The sequence below is a fragment of the Macrobrachium rosenbergii genome, chromosome 17, assembly GCF_040412425.1.
Source record: "Macrobrachium rosenbergii isolate ZJJX-2024 chromosome 17, ASM4041242v1, whole genome shotgun sequence".
Classification (NCBI taxonomy): Eukaryota; Metazoa; Arthropoda; class Malacostraca; order Decapoda; family Palaemonidae; genus Macrobrachium; species Macrobrachium rosenbergii.
This window is the reverse complement of record NC_089757.1, coordinates 7,817,576-7,838,769: the sequence shown is the minus strand read 5'-3', so window position 1 is coordinate 7,838,769 and position 21,194 is coordinate 7,817,576. Positions and strand designations below refer to the sequence as shown.

At 37.2% G+C, this 21,194-nt stretch overlaps 1 protein-coding gene across 6 annotated transcripts in view; it reads left to right on the top strand.

Annotated features, from left to right (window-relative positions):
• Positions 1-21,194, top strand: part of eIF4EHP (eukaryotic translation initiation factor 4E homologous protein) — a 110,860-nt gene that overhangs the window by 78,509 nt on the left and 11,157 nt on the right. For 2 of the 6 annotated variants that reach the window (XM_067119541.1, XM_067119539.1), the window contains exon 7: positions 17,262-19,503. The exons of 3 other annotated variants lie outside the window; for them this stretch is intronic. In XM_067119541.1, coding sequence (XP_066975642.1) covers positions 17,262-17,310 — 49 coding nt within the window. In that variant the 3' untranslated portion in view covers positions 17,311-19,503. Of the gene's footprint in view, positions 1-17,261; positions 19,504-21,194 lie in introns of those variants that run through there. One more of the 6 variants, XR_010855805.1, reaches the window with a different exon arrangement.

Here is a 21,194-nt window from a genome sequence, read left to right as displayed (position 1 = left end):
CTTCAATTTTGCCATGACTTAGGCATCGTGATAAATTTGGAAAAGTCAAACCTCAATCGAATCCTGGAGTTGAAAGGGTAGTAGGGCATTCCATGGTTCTAATGCCCGACAACACTGCAGTGGTAGCTTATCTCAAGTGGGGCTAGTGTCTCGTCATCTTCACGACTTGACAGTTCAACTGCGCCAGTGGGTGGTATCTGTCTGTAGTTCTCTCTGCCAGATACATCCCAGGCAAGAGGAATGTGGTGGCAGACAAGCTGAGTCGCTGGGGTCAAGTTCTGGGAACAGAGTGGTCACTGCATCAAGAAGTGGCAGAAAGGCTTTTTCATTTTTGGGAAAGGCCATCAATAAACCTATATTTGCAACGAGACATGACAAAAAACTAGGGGTATTTTGTTCGGTCATTCCAGATCCCTGGGCTGTAGTGGGGGATGCCCTTCAACATCCTTGGGACAATCTAGACATGTACACTTTTCCCCCTTTTGCCTCAACCTTCATGTCATCAATAGAGTGATGATTTCCCAGAACCATGGATAACCCTTGAAGCTCCCATGTGGCCTCATACAGAATGGTACCCTGATCTTCTAGCCTTACTGACAGGAAGAGAGATCCCACCTTGGCACAGCCTTCTGTGTCAACCACACATCAAGAGATTTCACCAGTCAGTAGGGTCCCTCTCTCCATGGTTAGAGACTATCCAGTATCTCTTGTGAGCGAGAGGCTTTTCTCGCAGAGTAGCAATGGAAATGTCAGGTTACCTTGGGAGGTCTTCTACAGCCGTGTACCAGGGGAAAGTGGGCCATCTACTGTGATTGGTGTTGTTAATAGGGTCTCTCTCCAGTCAGAACTACTATTCAACAAGTAGTAGACTTCCTCATTTTCCTCCATAGGGAGAAACATCTTTCAGTATCAGCAATCAAGGGATACAGGGCTACCCTGGGTTTGATTCTACGTATGAAAGACGTTAACCTATGATCTTCATGGGAGATTTCTATTCTCGAGTTTTGAACAGTTGTTCCCCGAGAGATCTTAAACCTCCTAATTAGGCCCTAACACTGGTACTTAACAGTCTCACACACAGTCCATACAAACCCCCAAGAGCTTATTCAGACAGGAATTTAACTTTCAAGACAATTTTCCAGTAAGCCTTATCTTCCAAGAGAGTAATTGAACTACATGGAATATCTTTTTACATTAAACACACGAGGGGTTGGGGTGTGTAGCCTTCAAATTTGTCCCAGAATTCATGGCCAAGACTCAAAATCTCTCTGTTCAGGACAGATTCTAGTCTTTCCCCATCTCTTCACTTTCAGATTTTGTTTGGGGATGACCCTGATGAGTTACTTTTATTGTCTGTTAGGGCACTGCATAACTACCCAAAAAGGATTTGGCACCTCAGACCAGGTTGTCGAAGACTTTTTGTTAGTACAGGCTGGGGTCAAGAAGGAAGTGTCCAAGAATACTATCTCCTTTTGGCTTCGAGAAGTAATTAAACAAACTTACTCTAGTTATTCCAACCCAGAAGCCAATTCAGTGTGTGCAAGAGCACATGATGCTAGGGGCCTAGGCCCTTCCATCGTATTCAAAAAGAACCTGTCAATTCAAAAGATCTTGAAGGCTGGTACATGGCAGTGCCAAACCACCTTCGCATCCTTCTTATCTGCAGGACGTTGCCCATTCGTCCTTGGACACTTTTTCCTTGGGTCCGGTGGTGGCTTCTCAAGTTGTGTAGCTCATTCAGTGCTCGTAATGGGACAGTTTGCATCTTTTGTAAGGTGTTGGTTTTGAAAATGAGACTTAGTGGTTTGACTGGTCTTCCTCCTCTCTCTTTTTTCTCCTCTACTGGCAGGCAGTGGAGAGGAATTATCCATCATGCATTGGAACTGGTCAGATACAAGTGAGTGTAGAGCTCCTTTCAATTAGTTTTACTTGATTCTTCATACATAATACATAATACAAACTATTTTGGAAGGAAGTCCCTTCCTTTCTCTTGTAGTTTTGTTGTCTCCGACAGTTGAATTCTTTATTTCATTACAAGACACAATGTAACAGGACTCCCACATTGTGTTAACCTAGATGTCTGGCAGGCAAGTAACCTTTTACTTAACAGTTCAGAGGCATATGACTCCTTCCTATGTTCCTTTTTGGCCGGGAAGTGAGCTCAGGTGAGCTGAACCTCCAATTGGTTCTGAGGCTTCTCTGTCCTTCCTTCCAAAAGTAAGTCTCCCTTATGTTAAGAGCAAAGGTATGTTCTGTGTATGAACAAATGACAAATTTTTAAGTCAATTTGTATTTTTCATAACTAACAAACCTGCGGTCTTAACATATACTGCCCTTCTCAAGCCAACCCCTCATATTTTACCTGGCCTAGAGAAGATTGACACGTTGCTTCCAGTATGCGGTATGGGAGATTGACTCCTCCTCCCTCACACTGCCATCTTGGCCATCTCCTGATACCACCAACTCCTTGTAACTTTTTTTTACTGGACTCCAGCTGGCGCTAGAGAATTTTCCCTTATGTTAGGACTGCAGGTTTCTTAGTCATGGAAAATACAAATTGATATAAAAATTCATAATTTTGAGCCATTTTCATGCCTTCAGATACATGAATCCCAACCCATTTTCAAGAATCAGCAATACACTGTACATCAGGCTCTTTCCAGATGGTTCCTGGTTTGGTAATATAGAAAGTTTGCAACATCCATTTAATACTGTACCTAGTAGTATTGTCAGCTGCCATTAATTCTGCATCCATTCTCTGTGATCTTTTCCCTCACAGCTGTCCGCCCTATTTTGTCTCTCTCCAATTTGTACCTTTTATTGAGATGTAAATAGATTTAGTCAGTCCTAAGAGAGAGAGGAAATGACTTGATGGATTGGCCAGACTGTTTTGAGGTAACAATGGTCTCCAGCTAGAATTTATATTGATAATTCAAAGTTGAGTGGAAGATTAGAAATATTTTGATATAGGCTCATATGCAGTCAAAATAATGAGGAATAGACATCTAATCTCATTTAGGTTCTAATTTTATTTGCAATTATATCAAGTTTTGAGATTTTGATGGATATTAATATCTGTGGAAAATTTTTGCCCACTTTTTGTCATTTTGACTTTGTTAGTTTTCATATTTTAACTTACTGCAGTAAAGTAATGTATTTTGTTAGTTTTCATATTTTAAGTTACTGCAGTAAAGTAATTTATTAAGTTTTGAAATGGCACCATAACCAACTTCAAAGTATGAAAATGGCTTAAAATTAAACAATACTTCATTCAGAAATTCTTTAGGTTTGCATATTGGTATTGAAAATAATTTTGTCTTTTATATCTACAGTGTGTGTGTTTTGTTTTTGAAAAAAACTATACAGTAACACATGTTTTGAAAGAATAGCCAAGGTTAAAATGTTATAGGAAAGAAAGGATGTATTGTCAGTATGGTAATCACAAATAGCAAGGTGATAAAAATACTTTGGGGAAGGTTATTGGAAGGTCAGTATTTTTAGGGTATACCAAAAGGAGGAGACATTTTAAGAAGCCCAGAGAAAAGTGTAGATACTGGAACAAAGGTGGCTTCTATGATGATGAATACAGACATCAAGGAACAGATTTGCATATTTATACCATGTTAGGCTAGTTTATGATGACTTAGACTGCTGTACTACACTGATTTGAAAACATTGACAGAAAGAATGTGAAAATGGAGATAGTCAAAGGAATAAAAACATTGAAAATGAGAAATGAAGCTAAAGGAAGTATAAAGAAAGATGTTGGCAAATATATGATCCGAATTAGGTGAAATCACTGAAGGAATGCCTACAAAAGGCTCCAGAAGTATCATCTGGTGAAATATACAGGAAGTCACATACAGACATAGTAAAGGAATCAAGATATACAAAAGGTTAATTAAAGAGAAAAGGAGCCTTCAGGCTCTGGCAGAGAACAGGTAAGGAAGAATGAAAAAAGAGGGAGGATAAAAGTCGGGTGGTAAGGGCAAATATTTCTGAGGAATGGTGGTATTAAAATCTCAACACGTTGGAGAATAAAAGTAATTATTCAGGATAATAGAGTCATTGAGGAAAGATGAAATTGATGTGAAGGAGGCAAAGCATTTGTTTCATTAAAACTTAACAAACATTCCTCTAGCTTTAATTTTACTGGCATAGCAAAGAAAGAATTTCAGTTATACCTTGGGGGTTTGGTAGGCTGTCCATTTTCTACCTTCTTACTTGCAAGTAGCTGTAAGAGCATCTTTTCTGAGAGCTGTGCCTTTTAAGGGATTTCACACCAAGGATTTGTGGTGTGTTGTTTAGTTGTTATTTTTAGTGACAATATCATCATCTGAGTTCATTTAGGATTTGTGGACAAAATGCTTGCTTGAATAGATTTTCTAAGTTAAAACACAATGGTCACATTCTCTGTGATGATTGTATTGGTCAAACCTTTTAATTAGAAATTAGATGCAAGATTGGGAGAGAAAACAGAATTATAGAAAGTAAGAGTGCTAATTCTAGGGTAGATGAGGATAGGTTGATTAATGATCCAATACTTTTTGGCCATCCTCCATCCCTTGTTGTCCCTGATCATATTCCTCCTCCTCCTGCCAATCAAACTGCTACTCCTTGGGCTTTTGGGGTTAAGCTACAGCTAGAGATGTAGATATCCATAGGAAAATGTCAGAAATGGTGATTTATGAAAGAAGTTTTGAAGTCTAAAGATGGCAGTCCCCTAACATAATATGTCACTTTTTTTTGCATTCCCCTTTGAGGTTGAATGTGGGAGAGCCATCCAATGGTATGGTACATTATTCCATACCTTCTGCATACAAGAAGGTGAACATTCATGGTGTTGACTTTCAAGAGGAATCAGCATAGGATGGGTTGTGTTCTTTCATGCATCCTTCCTTGCTTCATTCCTGCTTGAGGGGAAGAGGGTAAGATGAAACAATAAATGAATAACAGGCCTGGTAAATTAAAAATTCTTCTGAAGCTATTTCAAATTCAGACATAGTGCAGCCAAACAAGATTGCAAGACCTGATAAAGAAGCTTTGTCAGTTAACGTTAGGTACGCTCACTCATTTGCTCTTGTACTGGTAAGAAAGTAAGGAGAATGCTAGTGTTCATGCATCTTATTTATGTGCTATTCAGCACCCAGTTTTACACTTTAAAACTGTTTCATCTGTTTTGCCCAACTTTCCTTCTCATGTCATCAAAAGTTACCATGACTGGAACATTTAGTGGTTTTTTCAGTGCCTAGTCCTTTTGCGAAGAAGTTGACGGATTCTACTGCTTCATGTTTTTCAAAGAGCAATGTAATTATTTGACTTCTTTCAGCTTTGAAACAACAAGCACTGTCAGGTATACCTGGGCTAGATATAAATCTTTGATCAAAAGACAAAAATAAACTTTTGTCTGCTTATAGACAACTCATAAATGCCATAATGAATTGTATCCATAACTGAACTTAGAGCCTGCCGAAGAAAATAACAGATCAGCCTTCCAAGACTTCATGGAGTGGCCTGTAAAGAAACAGTTGCTTGTGATAGCAGAGTCAGTTTTATCCAGGCTTGAATCCGCCAGTACGTTTTTAAAAACCAAATTTAGTAGTGCCAATCCTTCTGCCACGTTTTTCCTCTGTTTTTGAAGTTGAGGTCAAGTGCTAACACACTAGAGAACTCCAAAATTTGTTCCTTGAAGCCTCTGTCTACTCAAGAGTCTGTAAGTTTGTTAAATTCTGCTAGAAGTCTATTAAGTCAGTCAGGTTTTGATGGTCTGCAGCTGGAATGGACCGTTTTATTAAAAGATTGTTTTGTTCTTTAGAAATTTGGCACTCTCTTTGGACTGGAAATGAAATTACACTTGCAGCAGCAGGAATTTGAGCATTTAGGACAAGAAATGTTTGGTTTTCTTATGTGTATAGAAAAGGCTCATAATGACTATCAGATGGATGACAAAATTTTTATTTAATATCACTCTTAAGTTGAGGGAACAATTGTGCTGTGCTTTACAAGAATGTTCCTCCAGGTCAAAGAGTAGCCTTAATTTTTGACAAGTAGGCCACACAAAATTTTTTATTTGCATCATGTGAAAGACATTTTAGCACAGGTTCCCAAAAGATCACTAAGGACTTGGTTTTTCAGGCTTCTAAGGCTGGGTTTAAGTGTTCTTGGAAAAATCATAGTCTAGTTGGTATACCCATAGGAGGAATTTCAACAGTCCTCTTGTCCCTCTTCCCAGGAGGTGAGACTCTTAGTGCAGAAGTTCTTCTGTCATTGATAAAAATATTTGTATAGTAAACTGTCATTAATATAAAATAATACTGTACTTGTATAGTAAAATGTAAAAACCAAGTTCTGAGGTCCAAAGAAGTGACACAATAGCCAAATTTTGTTTTTCCTGGAGCAGATTTGATGTAGAGGTGTAGATGCATGGTTTGTGCAGGTGCTGAAAGAAAATTATGTGATTCCATTTGCAAGGAGTCCACCTATTTCTCAAGTTCCAATAGCTTTTCAAGCTGACCTGTCCAAATTAGAGAAATTCAGAGCTTTGTGAGTAGTAGTCAGTACTAAAGAAAATAAACTTAGAACTTGTATTGAAAGTAACTCCTCAATTTTATGGTTGCCTCTTCTAGTTTCAAAGACAGCAAGGTAGTTGGAGACCAGTGTTGGCTGTCTCAGCACTGGAAGATTCTCCTTGGTGTCATTCAAGACTGTTCTTGAGGCCATTCAGAAGGATAATTGGATGATTTCAGTGGATCTCAAGGCTTCATTTGTATTCATTGGAGAAGTGGGTCTGTTGTGAGTGCTCTCTTGTGTACTGAGCACCACTCTTCAGTATTAATTTACGTACTTCAGGATTTGCTTTCACTAAAATCCATGAGTAAAATAGTGTATTAAAAATAAAATGTTTTCGTTATTTACATGTCTCTTGTTTACTCACATCTTTCAGTAGAGCATCCTATGAAAGTAATTTTAACACTTGCCATGAATGTTTGGTTAGTGTGTATATTGACTCCTGTGATAGTGACAGTAGAAGAGGCATGACACCTAGTCAGTGCCTGCAAGATATACTATTTTAGTACTTGTAGGGCTTATCTGCTGGCAGAGGGATATATTGATGCTTCAACAGAAACTGATGAAAAGGATGATTGGTGTGACATTGAAACTGTTGATTATGATGATTTAAGGGAATATCCTGAAGAAATTATCACATCCTACACTGACAAAATGATTGTCATCGCTGAAATCTGATGTTGGCTCCTGCAGTACAGAGGTGATTAAGACATCACAAAACTATCACTTAATACAGAGCATCTGTTGGTAATGTCTCTTCAGTGATAGTGCCACCTTGGCCATATGGTATGAGAATAGATGATGATATATTAGGAGGGAAAAAAATGGCACATTGTCGAGTAGCAGGAGAGCCTTTACACAAATTTAAGGAATACCACGTCTCTGTTTGATGACAAATTCCCAGCATAAGTAGTTGAGAAACGAATTTTAACGATGTTAACTATGGTCTGAAGCTACCAAGAAATTGACCAAACTATAGAAATTTTATCCATCATCCTGTGGCCACTTGAGTGTCCAGCCACTACAGGTTTCAGCCTGTGAGTTCCTTAAGGGTTTGCTCAACACATGGCAGACAAATATTACTTGGACCAGGCAACATCTTTGACTTGTCAGTCAAGGTATTAGTGGGTAGAAAGTGATAAAACAACCTCACTTTTGTCAGCAATATCAGTGATTGCTTGTCAGTGAAGCCCAGGTTTATTCCAGAATCATTCAACACCTTCCTCTGAAGCCTCCAAACGCTTTACCCCGAGCCTTATAAGTAGTGAAACTGTACTGAAGTGTAAACTGTTAGTTCCAGTCTTCAGAAGCTTTGAACTGAAATTAGTGATGCCCTCCACTTGTGTGATCATCTTTGTGGCCATCTTCAGTTCAGTTCCATGAACTAGTGCACTTACCAAACATTGCTGACAGTACCACATGAGAATTGTTCATTCAAGCTCCTTGTGCTTTGACTTGGACATAGCCTTCCCCTCAAGCCTGTTACCTGCACATGAGAATAAAAATGGAGAAGTCAGCACTACATGGCACATCATATAACATTATTGATCAGTGACTGTATGACATAAAACATACTGTACCATGATGGCATGCAGAATGGTATTGTGCTGCACATCAGTTATGCACATCACAGGAGCCTATGCCCATACTGAAATTCTCTCTTTGAAAATGGTATGTTGTAGTGTGCATTATTGAGCTGAACTGTTAGTATATGCAAACCACAATAAAAGTTGCTAAGAAAATACAAGTAACACTTTGTTACAGTGCACCTGACCATACCTTGTGGAACTGTGAGACAAAGCTCAACAATGCCAGAGTCTTTGTAATGAATTTGATTTATACAGTACAGATCCCTGATTATTGGCTGGGGTACCACTCCTGATGGCGTGTCGATAACCGAAAATCTCCGACAACCAAAAATCAGCGATAATAGTGCCGAAATCCCCACTTATTGGCGCCGATAACCGGAGATTGGCACATATCGGTTCCGAAAACCCAGTTATCGTTGTTGCTAGACAAGTGCCGTATAACTGGATTGCTGATAACCAGGGACTGCCTGTACTATACAGTACTGTACACCATTCACTTTTCCCTTTAACTTCAAAACTTCTCCAACATCAAAAGCTGCATAGGATTTTCTGCTGCACTATTGTCCAATAAAACTAGCCAATTCTCTACCCAGCAGTGTCAGTGTTTTATTTTTCACAGCAGAATCATTTGCAATATGGTTAGCAGTTAGAATTATCAACAACATGCCACCACAGAAATTTGTAATGTTAGTGGAATACAAGTTCTGTAAAAGCCCTTCAATATTTTTTCCATAAAAATCTTTTGTCAGAGTTAGATTTTCATTCCTAAAAGTATACAAAGCTGGTTTAGATGTTGAAATATATTTAGATATTTGTACTTGTAGGTATTATTAGGGAAATGAAGGTGCAACTGCTTGAATCACTTCGTATATGTTTGTTATTGATAGTGGTATTTTCTGTCTCTAAACCGATCATCCTTAGTAGATGGCAGGCATTGTGATGGAATGTCTGATAGTAAGGGAAAGCTTTAGGATTGCTGGCACTACTCATTCATAAAGAGCACCACACTAAAGTAATATCCTGTCTTCGAATTGGTCTCACATTTTACTGATGGATTTTGATGAATAACTCCCTTGACCCAATTCCATAGTGCAGAGAATGCAAAACAACGCTTGCAATTAAACATATCATGTGACTGTCCAGTTTTCAGTCAACAGTGAATACTGTATCAAGAATAGGAAACAAATCCTTGAATGAAATTTTGCCATAATCCTTTACCTCTTCAGTTTATTCAATAGTTTAATTTTTAATGAGTTGTAATTTTAAATAAGATATATTTTTTGAGAGTAAGCCTAGCCTTGAGAATTAAGAATGTCAAGTCAGTAGTCAGATTAACCTATATTAAGATAGTAGTGAAAAAAGTTTAGATAGTACAGTACAGTAATTTTGAGTACACATTATATTAAACAACTTTTACTTGCCAGATTTTCATTTCATGGTTTATAGGACATAAGTTTAAAATGTATTTTAGCTCCCATTTAGAATATAAAATTTTTGTAAAGTATGCAAATTTAAAAAACTGCACACTATAAGTTTGCAATATTGATATTCATCTTTCAAACTATAGTGAGTACATTGTGCCCTTATATAAAATAGAACATTAATAAACATTTCAGAAGCACAGGATATGATTAAAACCACACATGATTATTGTGCATTTAATTTTAGCTAATGGAATGGATCTTATTCATATTGTACACTACTTATTTTTCACAATTCTTGTGTAATTTATATTAAAGCCAATAAATAATAATTATGTCTGACAACTATGCACTGGATTGTAGAAAAACACTGATCTTTTTAGTAAAATTTTACCACAAAGTACAACTTATAAACTGAGAATGAGAAGCAAATGGAGAAAAGTTGCCAGATTTTCTAGATTAATCTATTTTTTTTGGAATGCTTGTATTAAAAATATTGAGCCATTAGTTTAAAAAAGCCAGTTGACACACTTGCCCCATTAAGAATATTTTAAGAACTTTACCCTGGTACCAGATGCCACTCTAATATATGATCCCCATTATAAAAATTTTTGCCAAAAATATCTGTATTACTAATGCTGGCCTAATAAGAAAACAACAATGACAACTCCTTGGTCACTGTCTAGATTTTTTTGTGTGACCACAGATTGTCCTTAGCTTGCACAATATCTCATAGGGTTATCTTTGGCACCATATACACAGGACAAATCCAAGAGTGAGACCATCTTTTATCAAGATTATGTACAGGTATCTGATAATTCTTTCTTTAGAGGTAAGATCTGTTCCTCTGCTTGGTAGGCAGAAGTGCCGTTAGCACATAGAGAAGGTGCAGAACACAAACATGAACAATAAAATATTACATCAAACAAAAGCACATCAAGTGGATTTCCCTTCACCCACACCAAAATCATGACTGTCATCCATAACCCAACCCCATCAACATCCATAGGTTAACCAGCAAACAACATTATTGTTTAGTCAGTCAGTATTATAACAGTACTGAGTAGCTTGTCTGACTACGTAGAGGTTCTTGGAAAGTGTTTTACCTTCCACTCCAGTGTGTTCCGTCTTTGCATTGCATTTCATCTGCATAATGTGCAGTTTTATTCACACTTTTGCCATTTGTGTGGATAAATCTGCATACATGTATGGATAATTGTATAGAATAGGTAATAGATAACAAATAACTGAGGTATTGGTGTATAGAGGAAATGGGATTACAATTGTTTGAATATTGTACAGGAATAAGAAAGCTTGAGCATTCCATGAAAACAATGGAGAATGTACTGGAGGAAAGGCTTAGACAAAAATATTAAATAAACTTAGAGGGGTCAATTTGGATTTATTCCAAAGAAATCTACACTAAAGGCAGTCATATATGGCAACTACATTAGAAATATTTGAACTGAAGAGATTATACCCCATATTTGTGGATTTTGAGAAGCCATTTGACAAGAGTACCTCCATAAGCAATTAGATGGACTTAAAAAAAAAAGTACTGTACCAGAAAGATTCATTGCGCTAGTGACATTACTGTACAGTAACATGAGATTTAGAGTGAAGACAGTGGCAGGTACATTGTAAGAGTTTGAGATGAATGTTGGTGTCCATCCAGTATCAGCATGAAATCTTACATTCTTCATGATGGTAATGGAGCAAATTACAACAGTGCAGTAAGTCCCTTGAGAGGTGCTGTATGCAGATGGCCTAGTGTTATAAGCAGATTCAGTAGAGGAAGTCCTAGACATTTCTGTAAGTCACTGGCAAATGTATTAGAATAAAAATGGATCACCTTCAGTGCCTAACCCACAAAACTTGCACATGCTGCAGGAGAGGTGTTTAGGTGAATTTAACAGTGTACTATGTGTTAAAATTACATAGTACAGTTCATATTCCCAAAGTAATAAGAATTAAGAGATTTTTTATGTCTGATGTAGAATAAGATTTTTGATGTCCAACATGCCTAGGAAGAGCAAATTGGAAGGGAAAGAGGAGAAACACCACATGGTTGAAGGGTAGGTGGTAGCAAAGGTAGAACATTGTTATTTTCAGAAACACACCGTCTTGTAAAGCAGGTATTGAAAAACAAGAAAAGAGTAGTAACATCCTAGATGAGATACAGTTGTTATACCAGCAAACAAAAATGTCCTATTAGTAAATAACATACAAATTTGTTAAGTGGTTAAGGCATGAACTGTTCACACCATCAGAGGAATGGGCACTGACAAAAATGGAGATTTTTCAGAAGTATAATTACAGAATGCTAAGATTCAAGGTTGTAGTACAGTGGAAAGATCATGTTTTCTGTGGCTGGAAATTGGACCAATTTCAAAAGTTGAGGTATTATGGATCTGGGATGTGAAGAGATGATGAACAGTCAGAAAAGTAGTAGATATGAAAGTAGAGTAATGCCACAGATAAAAACCTAGGACAGATGAGAATTCAGTAAGAAATGCACAATACAAGAGACTGGAGAGAACCTATTTTATGTCTAGCACTATAAAGAGAAAATCTTGAAGTAATAGATTAAGGAACAGCAGTTTTAAGGCCTTTTGATAAGGATGAGGATGTCCAATAAGCTAACCCAAAACTGTATAGTAATTTCTACTTGGAATCAAAGCTCCTTAAGAGTTTCATCCTTAAACTTTCTTGTGGTCAGACGATAGGTGATGTGCCTTTCTTGATAAAAAGTTAATGAATCAGGATTTGACGAGGTGGTCTTTTAGTCTTTGTAAAGGACACATTTTTAATGTAGTCAGAAATCATGTGGGCTGAAAGATTTGACCCTGGAAAGCATATTCACATGCAGTAATCTTTTTAGAAAGCTCCAGTATATTTAAAAATGTTTTTATGGCAAGTAAAACACATGTTGTAGTCTTAAATGCTCTTTTTCGAAAATTTTCAGAGATTTTACTATCTTTTTATAATAAGCATATTTTCATCATTTTGTGTTTCCCCAGAAAAATATAAAGTGCCACGCCAACTATGCTCCCTGACAGTGCTCATTCATCAGTGAGTGATAGATCATTCAGTGGACCTCTCTGCCAGGTATATCCCAGGTAGGAGGAATACAGTGGCGAACAATCTGAGTCGTCAAAGTCAGGTCATAGGGACAGAGTGGTCTCTGCACCAGGACATAGCAAACAGGCTCTTTCTTCTGTGGGGAAGGCCCTTAATAGACCTATTATCAACTAGGTTCAACAAGAACCTACAGGTCTTCTGCTCTGTGGTTCCAGATCGCTTTGCAGTGGCGGAGGACCCCATGCAACACCTCTGGGGTGATCTGGAGGTTTATGCCCTCCCTCCATTTTGCCTAATCCATTCAGGTTCTGAATGGGATAATGGCCTCTCAGAACCTCAGAATGACCCTGGTTGCTCCCGAGTAGCCTCACGTGGAATGGTTCCCCGATCTCCTATCCCTACTGTCAGAAGCTCCGAGAGAGAGATTCCACCGTGGCACAACCTTCTCTGTCAACCCCACTTCCAGAGATAACACCACTCTGTAGGGTCCCTGTCTCTTCACAGCTGGAGACTATCCAGTATCTCCTCCGCGTGAGAGGCTTTTTTCGCAGAGCAGCATCGGAGATGTCTGGCTATCTCGGAAGACCTTCCTCAGCCGTGTACAAGGGCAAGTGGGCCATTTACTGTGGTTGGTGTCATCAACAGGGTCTCTCTCCAGTCAGAACTTCTGTTCAGCAAGTAGCAAGACTTCCTTGTTTTTCTCTGCATAGAGAAACGACTTTCTGTGTCTTCCATCAAGGGCTACAGAGCTGCCTTGCAGTTCTACATATGAGAAATGTCAATCTTTCTTCCATGTGGGAAATGTCAATGCTTCTCAAGAACTTTGAGCAGTCTTTTCCTCCAAAAGAGCTTAGACCACCCAGTTGGGACCTGACTTTGATACTGAGCAGCCTCACCCATGCTCCTTTTGAGCCTTCACACTGTGCATCAGACAGGAACCTGACTCTCAAGTCGGTTTTCCTGTTGGCCTTGGACGCTTCAAAATGAGTAGATAAACTCCATGGACTATCCTTTGATGTCAAACATATGAGGGGTTGGATGTCTGTAGCCTTCGAATTTGTCCTGGAATTCATGGCTAAGACTCAGAACCCCTTGTGTCATAATGACAGATTTGAATCCTTTTCAATTCCGTCTCTTAATGACTCTGTTGACAACGATCAGGATGAATTGCTTCTTTGACCTGTCAGAGCACTATGCTGCTATCTGAAAAGGACTTGTCATCTCAGACTGGAGTGTTGAAGACTTTTCCTTAGCACTGGCCGGAACAAGAAAGAAGTGTCCAAGAATATAATCTCCTTTTGGCTTCATGAAACTATCAGACAAGCTTATGGTTCGACTTCATGCCCCAGTCCTAAGACAGTGCATGCAAGAGCACATGATGTTAGAAGGCTAGGCCCTTCTTTTGCATTCAAAAAGAACTTGTCTGTTCAAAGGATTTTGAAGGCTGGCACTTGGCTTCGTCAGACCACCTTCACTTCCTTATATCTGCGCAACGTTGCCCACAGGTCCTTGGACACTTTTTCCTTGGCTCAGTTGGTGGCTGCTCAGCAGGTTATGTAACTCATCCAGTGTCCCTAGCAGGACAGTTTGTATCTGACCTAAGATGATGGTATGAAAGTGAGAATGAATGAGATGACTGGTCTCTTTCCTTTTCTTATCTCTTCTTCTCTATCTGGCGAGCAATGAGAAATCATTCCATCATGTACTGGATCAGGTTTGATACAGGTGAGATTGCGATCTTTTTGTTTGAGTTTTGCTTATTCCTCCATGAATATTAAAACTTTTGCAAAAGCAAGCCCTTCCTCTTTCTAGCAAGGGGAGAGAGGATTGATAGCAAACTATTGGTGGCTATGAAGGTTTCTTATCTACGGACATAGTTCTTTAACTTCCTCCTACATTTTTGCACTACTTGGTCTTTTAAGTCTGGCTGTTAAATAATCTCTTATTTATAATGCCAGAGGCTTCGGTTTCCTTCCATAAGCTTCTTTAAGCCAGGAAGAGTTATCAGGTGTGCTGAACCTCCAGTCAGTTCCAGATTTTCTTTCCTCCCTCCAAAAGTCAGTCTATCCATAAGTTAAGATCCAGGTTTCTTCTGCATGTGAACAAATAACAGTTTTTTAATCAATTTGTATTTTTCATAGCTAACAAACCTGCTGTCTCAACTGCCCACCTCTAGCCACCCCTCAATCAAGTTTCCTGGGCTGGAAGACACTGAGGCGTCATCTCCTCGATTCATACTCAATGGAGATGACAGTTGCCACCTAGGTCAATCAACCTACCTCGTTGCCACCAATTCCTCCTGTGTTTTTCTTTTTTCCTGGTTTCCAGCTGGCACTAGAAGAATTATCCATAAGTTAAGACTGCAAGTTTGTTAGCTATGAATATACAAAATTATTAAAAAATTTGTCATTTTAGCCTCACATTTTTTGTTGGTAGGAGTGGTAGAAAGATTACCCTATATTCATTTCTGCGCTAGTATAGCATGATTAGTACTCATCTCCCTGGACATCTGGATTAGGGCCAGAGATTAAAAGAGAGAAAAATAATTGATATGAGTAATTCATGCTCCATCATTTCATGTAACTGAAAAAGGCAGGTGCTCAGTAAGTTAATATTAAACTCGCCAGGGTAGTCATTCATGTCATATTAGAATCGGTTATCAGTCTTCACCAAGTAAAATTGATCCCGTTACCAAGCTACTAGGTAAAATATGAGTTCTATTAAAGCCAGACCCTTCAGGCCAACCCTATGAGAGTTCAGTATTTTGATTCTGTTGTCTGGTTAAACTTATTAATAATAATACTGTATATAAAAATTATTTGTTCAGTGTGTTTTGTATCAAGATGCCATTTGATAAGGTCCCATCCTCTAGTGCTTGCAGATTGTATTGGGAATTCTTAGCAGTCTCCTATACCTGCCTACTTTTGTTGGCCTTATTCTTAATGGGTCTTCAATTTGTGGTGCAAGACAAAATTGCCTTGAAGTTTCTTAGGAAACCTCCGCAAAATAGAATGGTGGATAGTAAATAAGTCGGTGGTATGATCTAAAAGATTACTGTGATTATAATAGATATTTTCCAGTGACAATTGTTTTAATATAAAAAGATTTATAATTAACTGTGTATCTTTTACAGTTCTTTAGGGTATTCATTAAGTTCTAAGGTTCCTTAATCTTCTTTACTTATAAGATAGACATGGCATTTGTCTCTCTTCAGGAAAAACAGTAAAATCCCTCATAAGCAGCACTCTTGAGACCATAGAGTTGCCATTTATTTGAATATGCCAGTTGCATGAGAGAAATCCCTCTAAAATGTCATAACATGTATCCTGAGCTGTCATTTTATCATTCATTACCAATAAATAATACTTATTTTTCATAGTTGCATCATTAAAGAATTCATAACGTCTTAAATTGAATATTATTATATGCTCACCTAACCCTGATACATCAGTCCTTACATCAGCACAGATGACACACATATTTGTTTGATCTTCGTGGAATTGTTATGTTGAGGTAATGTCTGTTAGAAAAGTGCAAACTTTTTTATGATTTTTTTATCATGTTGATTCTATCCTTGAGACCATCATAAGTTTTTAGCCACTCTGAAATAATCTGCTTTATAAATTATGCGTAAGAGGTAGTAGGAATAAATTGGCACATCAGTTTCGATATGGGAAGAGTGTTTTGACCATTTCAGATTTTGCTTGGTGAATTTAATGTTACTGGTATCATTAGTGGTGCCTGTATTTTGACTTTGAGTTAGAGTATTTTTTCTTTTGCATTTGGAATTTGTGGAGTGGCCTTAGCAAGTGCAGTACTGTGAGAACAATGTTGTATTGAAATGTGATTTTACTAGAATACAATAATTTAAAAGAAATACCTGTACTAGTATCATATTTTTTGTACTCCTAATAAGTTAGGCTTCAATGGGAGTTATATCAGTATCACTATTGGCAAAGTCATTCTCTTTAAATTTACTATTTACTTTTCAACTTTCCTGGATTTAGGTAAATTTCTGTGGGGTTTAGGAAAACTTGTCTGTTGATGTATTCCTTTAGGCATATATGTAGAAATCTTACATTTTTATTTCTACATTTTTATTCTCTTTAATTACTGTAAACCTTGTCTGGGAACTACATCCCAATTTCAGTCAGTTTACCAGTTACAACATTCTTTTTAAGTACTGTAAGTCTTGTCTGAGAACCACATTCTAAGTTCAGTCAACTTAATGGCATGTTGCATTGGAAAGCTGGGAGATGAGACATTGTTATTACACGCTAAAGATACTAGTATTAATAGAAACTTGAACCACTAGATCTGTAGTTACACACTTCCTAGAAGTACACTAGCTTTTGAATATGCTAATAATGAAGAATTGTCAGATTTTGTCAGGTAACCTCTTTGGTTGATTGGTTGTTTTGGTATTAGGATCTTCAAGTGATTCCCTTTTCCCTTAAGTTTCATGTCATGAACCCCTTCATTACCTTCCATGCACTTTATAACCCTCAAGTAGAGGTGTAATTGATTTTACTTGTAGAATGTAGATAGAATGTATTCAGAAGTATCCATGTTTTAATAGTAGTGCTCTTTTCTATTTTAACAGTAAAAGTTTCAGTTTCCGGAGGGACCAGGAGGAGGATTGGCATAGTTAACCCTCCTTGGTTGGGAGGGAGTAGAGAGAACAACAAAAGCATAGTTATCGTTTTTAGGTATGCACGCTGTGTGTAAATACTTATTCTGTTCTTAGTTTTTTAGTCTTTATGCATCTAACATTCATTGCAGATTTTATGTACTGAAAGTGTAATTTAACTTACAGTGAATGCCTAATATTTTACATATTGTAATTGCAATTTGAAGGGAAATGTGCATTACTAAACCAATAGTTTGCCTTGTATGTTTTTAAATAGGTTAGTTGGAAAGCTCAGTTGACTTGAATGTAGTTTGGCTAAAGCCAGCCATTTGCTTTATTATTGACGAGAGTTCTTGCCTGAATTATATATAATGCTCTAATCTACTTTTCCCTTTGTTCCAGCAAACCCAGTGCTTATTATTAGCCCACATGTGTGGTCTTTCAAATAACCCAGGAACTTCCATCTTTTACATGGCAAAAGAAGAGCAGGATTAAGTTACACACACAAACACACACACACACACACCTATGGATTCTTGGGCTCCCACCAGTTATTTGACTTATTTTCACTCACACTGCCATACACAGAATTTTTAGTTCTGTATGGATTTCATAAGGTATTCAATTCATCTTACAATATTTAATTTATCTCAGTCATTTTCCTTCATGTTCCCAGGGCAGTATGAGAATTAGTGGTAACTTGCATTAGACATTTGCTCATGACTGTGGGGTTTTCACTGCCTTTCTGGATGGCAGGTAACAAGAAACGGTATGAGATGGTTCTGTTTTAGCTCTAGTGAAATGTTTGAATTTGATATATATATGTTTGTGTGAGCTGAAGTACTCTTAAACTTTTTAGTAGCATGATGTGTTAGAGCAGTCTCAATATAACTACCAGTTTAACACACAACATTTTTATCCATAAATATTAAGACATAGATAACCTTGTGGAGAATAGCTGACACCCAAAAGGAATTATATATGTTAAGTAAGCTGTCCTATCCTGACAAGGATTCAAATATGTACCTTGTTAGGATGTAAGAAGGATGATATTGACCATAACCATTCACTTATCAAGAGAGATTAGCATAGTAAATCCTCCAGTTTGTATGTCTGCTAGAACTCAAAGGAATGTATGATGTTTAAATGCATTTGTCCCATGGAAAATGAAACAAAAGACAAGAGTCATGACTAGTTTTACATATTTAAATATCTTAAAGAGAACTGATATAAATTATTGCAAAACTTTCATGGTAATTGCTTAGTTCTTTGTTGGATTACACAATGGACTTACACATGCAGACATGTAAAATTTTGTTTTAACAACTACAGAAGTCATGAATTTGCTTTAGCAACTTCTGTACAGACATCATCATTTTTCATGTTTCTCTCTTCTCATCTCCAGGAACTTGCTGGGGCCTCTCTATGCTTTTTACACAGAATTTACTTATACATTATGTAATATGTTTTAGCATTTTGATTGACATATACTGTTTAATGCATTGTTGTATATATTTTGTCACCATAACGTAAGGTTTTGTCCGGCATGTAAATATTTTTTTGTCTGTGTGCGTGTCTTTACATATATGAGCTTCGTGTTAGGAAACACTACATGTACTTTGGTGGCTTCCCCTCTCTCTCTCTCTCTCTCTCTCTCTCTCTCTCTCTCTCTCTCTCTCTCTCTCTCTCTCTCTCTCTCTCTCTGTACACATTTATTTTGGAGCTTTATGTGTTTGTGCATTTGTGTCTGTATAAGTACACACACATATATCACAAAATACACTCTGCACTTCATGTAGCCAATTTCAGGAGTTATATTTACTTAATGGTATGCTTATAAGATATGAAAAATCCCCAAAAATCATACAGTGTTAAAAAAAGACCTTAAACATCTTTGTGTCTGTTTCAACATGAAGTGACAAAACTCTTCACACTTACTACACGCTTATGTGCAGGGCTGTTGATGCTCTTCTTTCGTTTACTGAACAGAGGGAACATGGGAAATTTGAAGGCTATGAATGTGGTCTGATTATAAGTAATGGGTTTGTTTGAAAAATTGTGTTTTTAAAAATTTAGATACTGTATTTAGTTCTTAAATTTCTTTTGTTATATTACTACTTCTGCCTTGTAGACAACTTGTGTTTTATATATTGGGTGAGGAAATTTGAATTGTTTTGTACATTGGGTGAGGACATTAAACTTTTAAAAAAGATTATTTTAACACGTTTTATTTTGAAAAGATTTTCATTTGAATGATTTTACAAGTATTGTTGGTATAACAGGAATTGTGGTTATACAGTGAACAAACTTGTATTTTATTTACTTTTATGACCTTGCTGTGTTGTGATCAACCTAGATGAAATCTAGTTATGAAAGAGAAAAGCATTATCTATTTTCTAATTTTCAGTAGAGACATCACTAACATTGTCTTTATGTTGGTTTTAACAGAAATGGTTCTTAGCTATCAAATATCCAAGGGAAGTGCAGACTTGGGTAAGACTCTGAAGGTAGTTTCACATAAAGTTGACTCTATCTTAACCTTCAGACATTGAATCTACATGACTGGAGATATTTCAATACAAAAGATTTCATTAACACCTGTACAACAGGGTTGCAATCCAGATAGTCAACAAGGGTGCTTTACCAAGCAAAATGACTCATTATTTGGCAAATTGGCCAATCTGTGGTTTTTGCAGAACAAGAAACACCTCTCTATAGCTGTTCCAGTGACTACAGAACTTGAGGTAATAAAAGGTCATGATGAGCAATGTCAGAAGTGATATAGTTTTTCAAATATATTAAACTCACAATAGATCAAGTGTCTACTGATAAACTCAAGACTGACCCCTAGGCCATCAGTTTGACCACCAAACTAGGACATCACTGAGAGGAACTGTATTTGCCCTATGATCAGGTTTTCTTTAAGAACCTCACATTTCTCTATAATCCTTTTTTCTCAATGCATATAGATAATGAATTACATGGTATTTTGATGGAAGTGACTCATGTCTAAAGCAGTTTTCACTGAACATTGTAATGAAGACTAACAGGTCAGAGGATGTGATGGTACTATTTGCCATTCCAATCTTATAAGATTGTTTATGTGGGGATAGTTTATTGTGAACCCTCAATTATTATCAGAAGAAAAGGAAATCTTACAGATCTGGTTACAAGAGGCTGATTGTCTCTATTAGTATTTTACCACATTTTGGTTGAGGGAAATGATTCATAAGGCTTATGGATATGTGTCAGATCAAAAATTTGCCCATGCTACAGCTCAGTGTATATACAATTAAGAGTTCAATTTGTATTGTTTCATCTGGAAAAGAATGTATTTATAATTGTTTAAGGCCAGGTGTTGGAAATGGTAACCAACTTTGTTCCATTTTACCTTCAAAAAAAAGATGCTTCTTACTCCATTTTGCTGCCAGGAGTCATTTTCATTGGCACATTTGTGGATAGGCAGTTGGTGAGCTAATTTCATCTTCTACTTCTCTTTTTAATTCTTCCAATTTTTGAGCGGGTTGTACCTAACTCAGTCCACAATTAGCAAAACTACACTTTTGTGGAGAGAGATATAGAATTATCCTACAATCATCCAAGTATAGTGATGTTTTACTGTCTTGGGCAACCATTTTGTAGATGGTCAGACCTTTGATGCTAACCTTAGATTTCATCAGATCTACAAAGAACCAGAATGCCTCCTTTGTAAGCAACTTTGCATAAGAAAAGAGGGTATGAACATAATAAGTTATTAATATGTACTGTATTTGCTAATATAACAACTTACTTTTTTCCAAAACAAGGTCAAAGAAATTCATGAGGTGCCTTTAAGGTAAAGTTCAAGTAATCAAGGTAGCCTATGGGCTATGAGCATCTGCTTTTGGTGATGAATAATGAATCCCA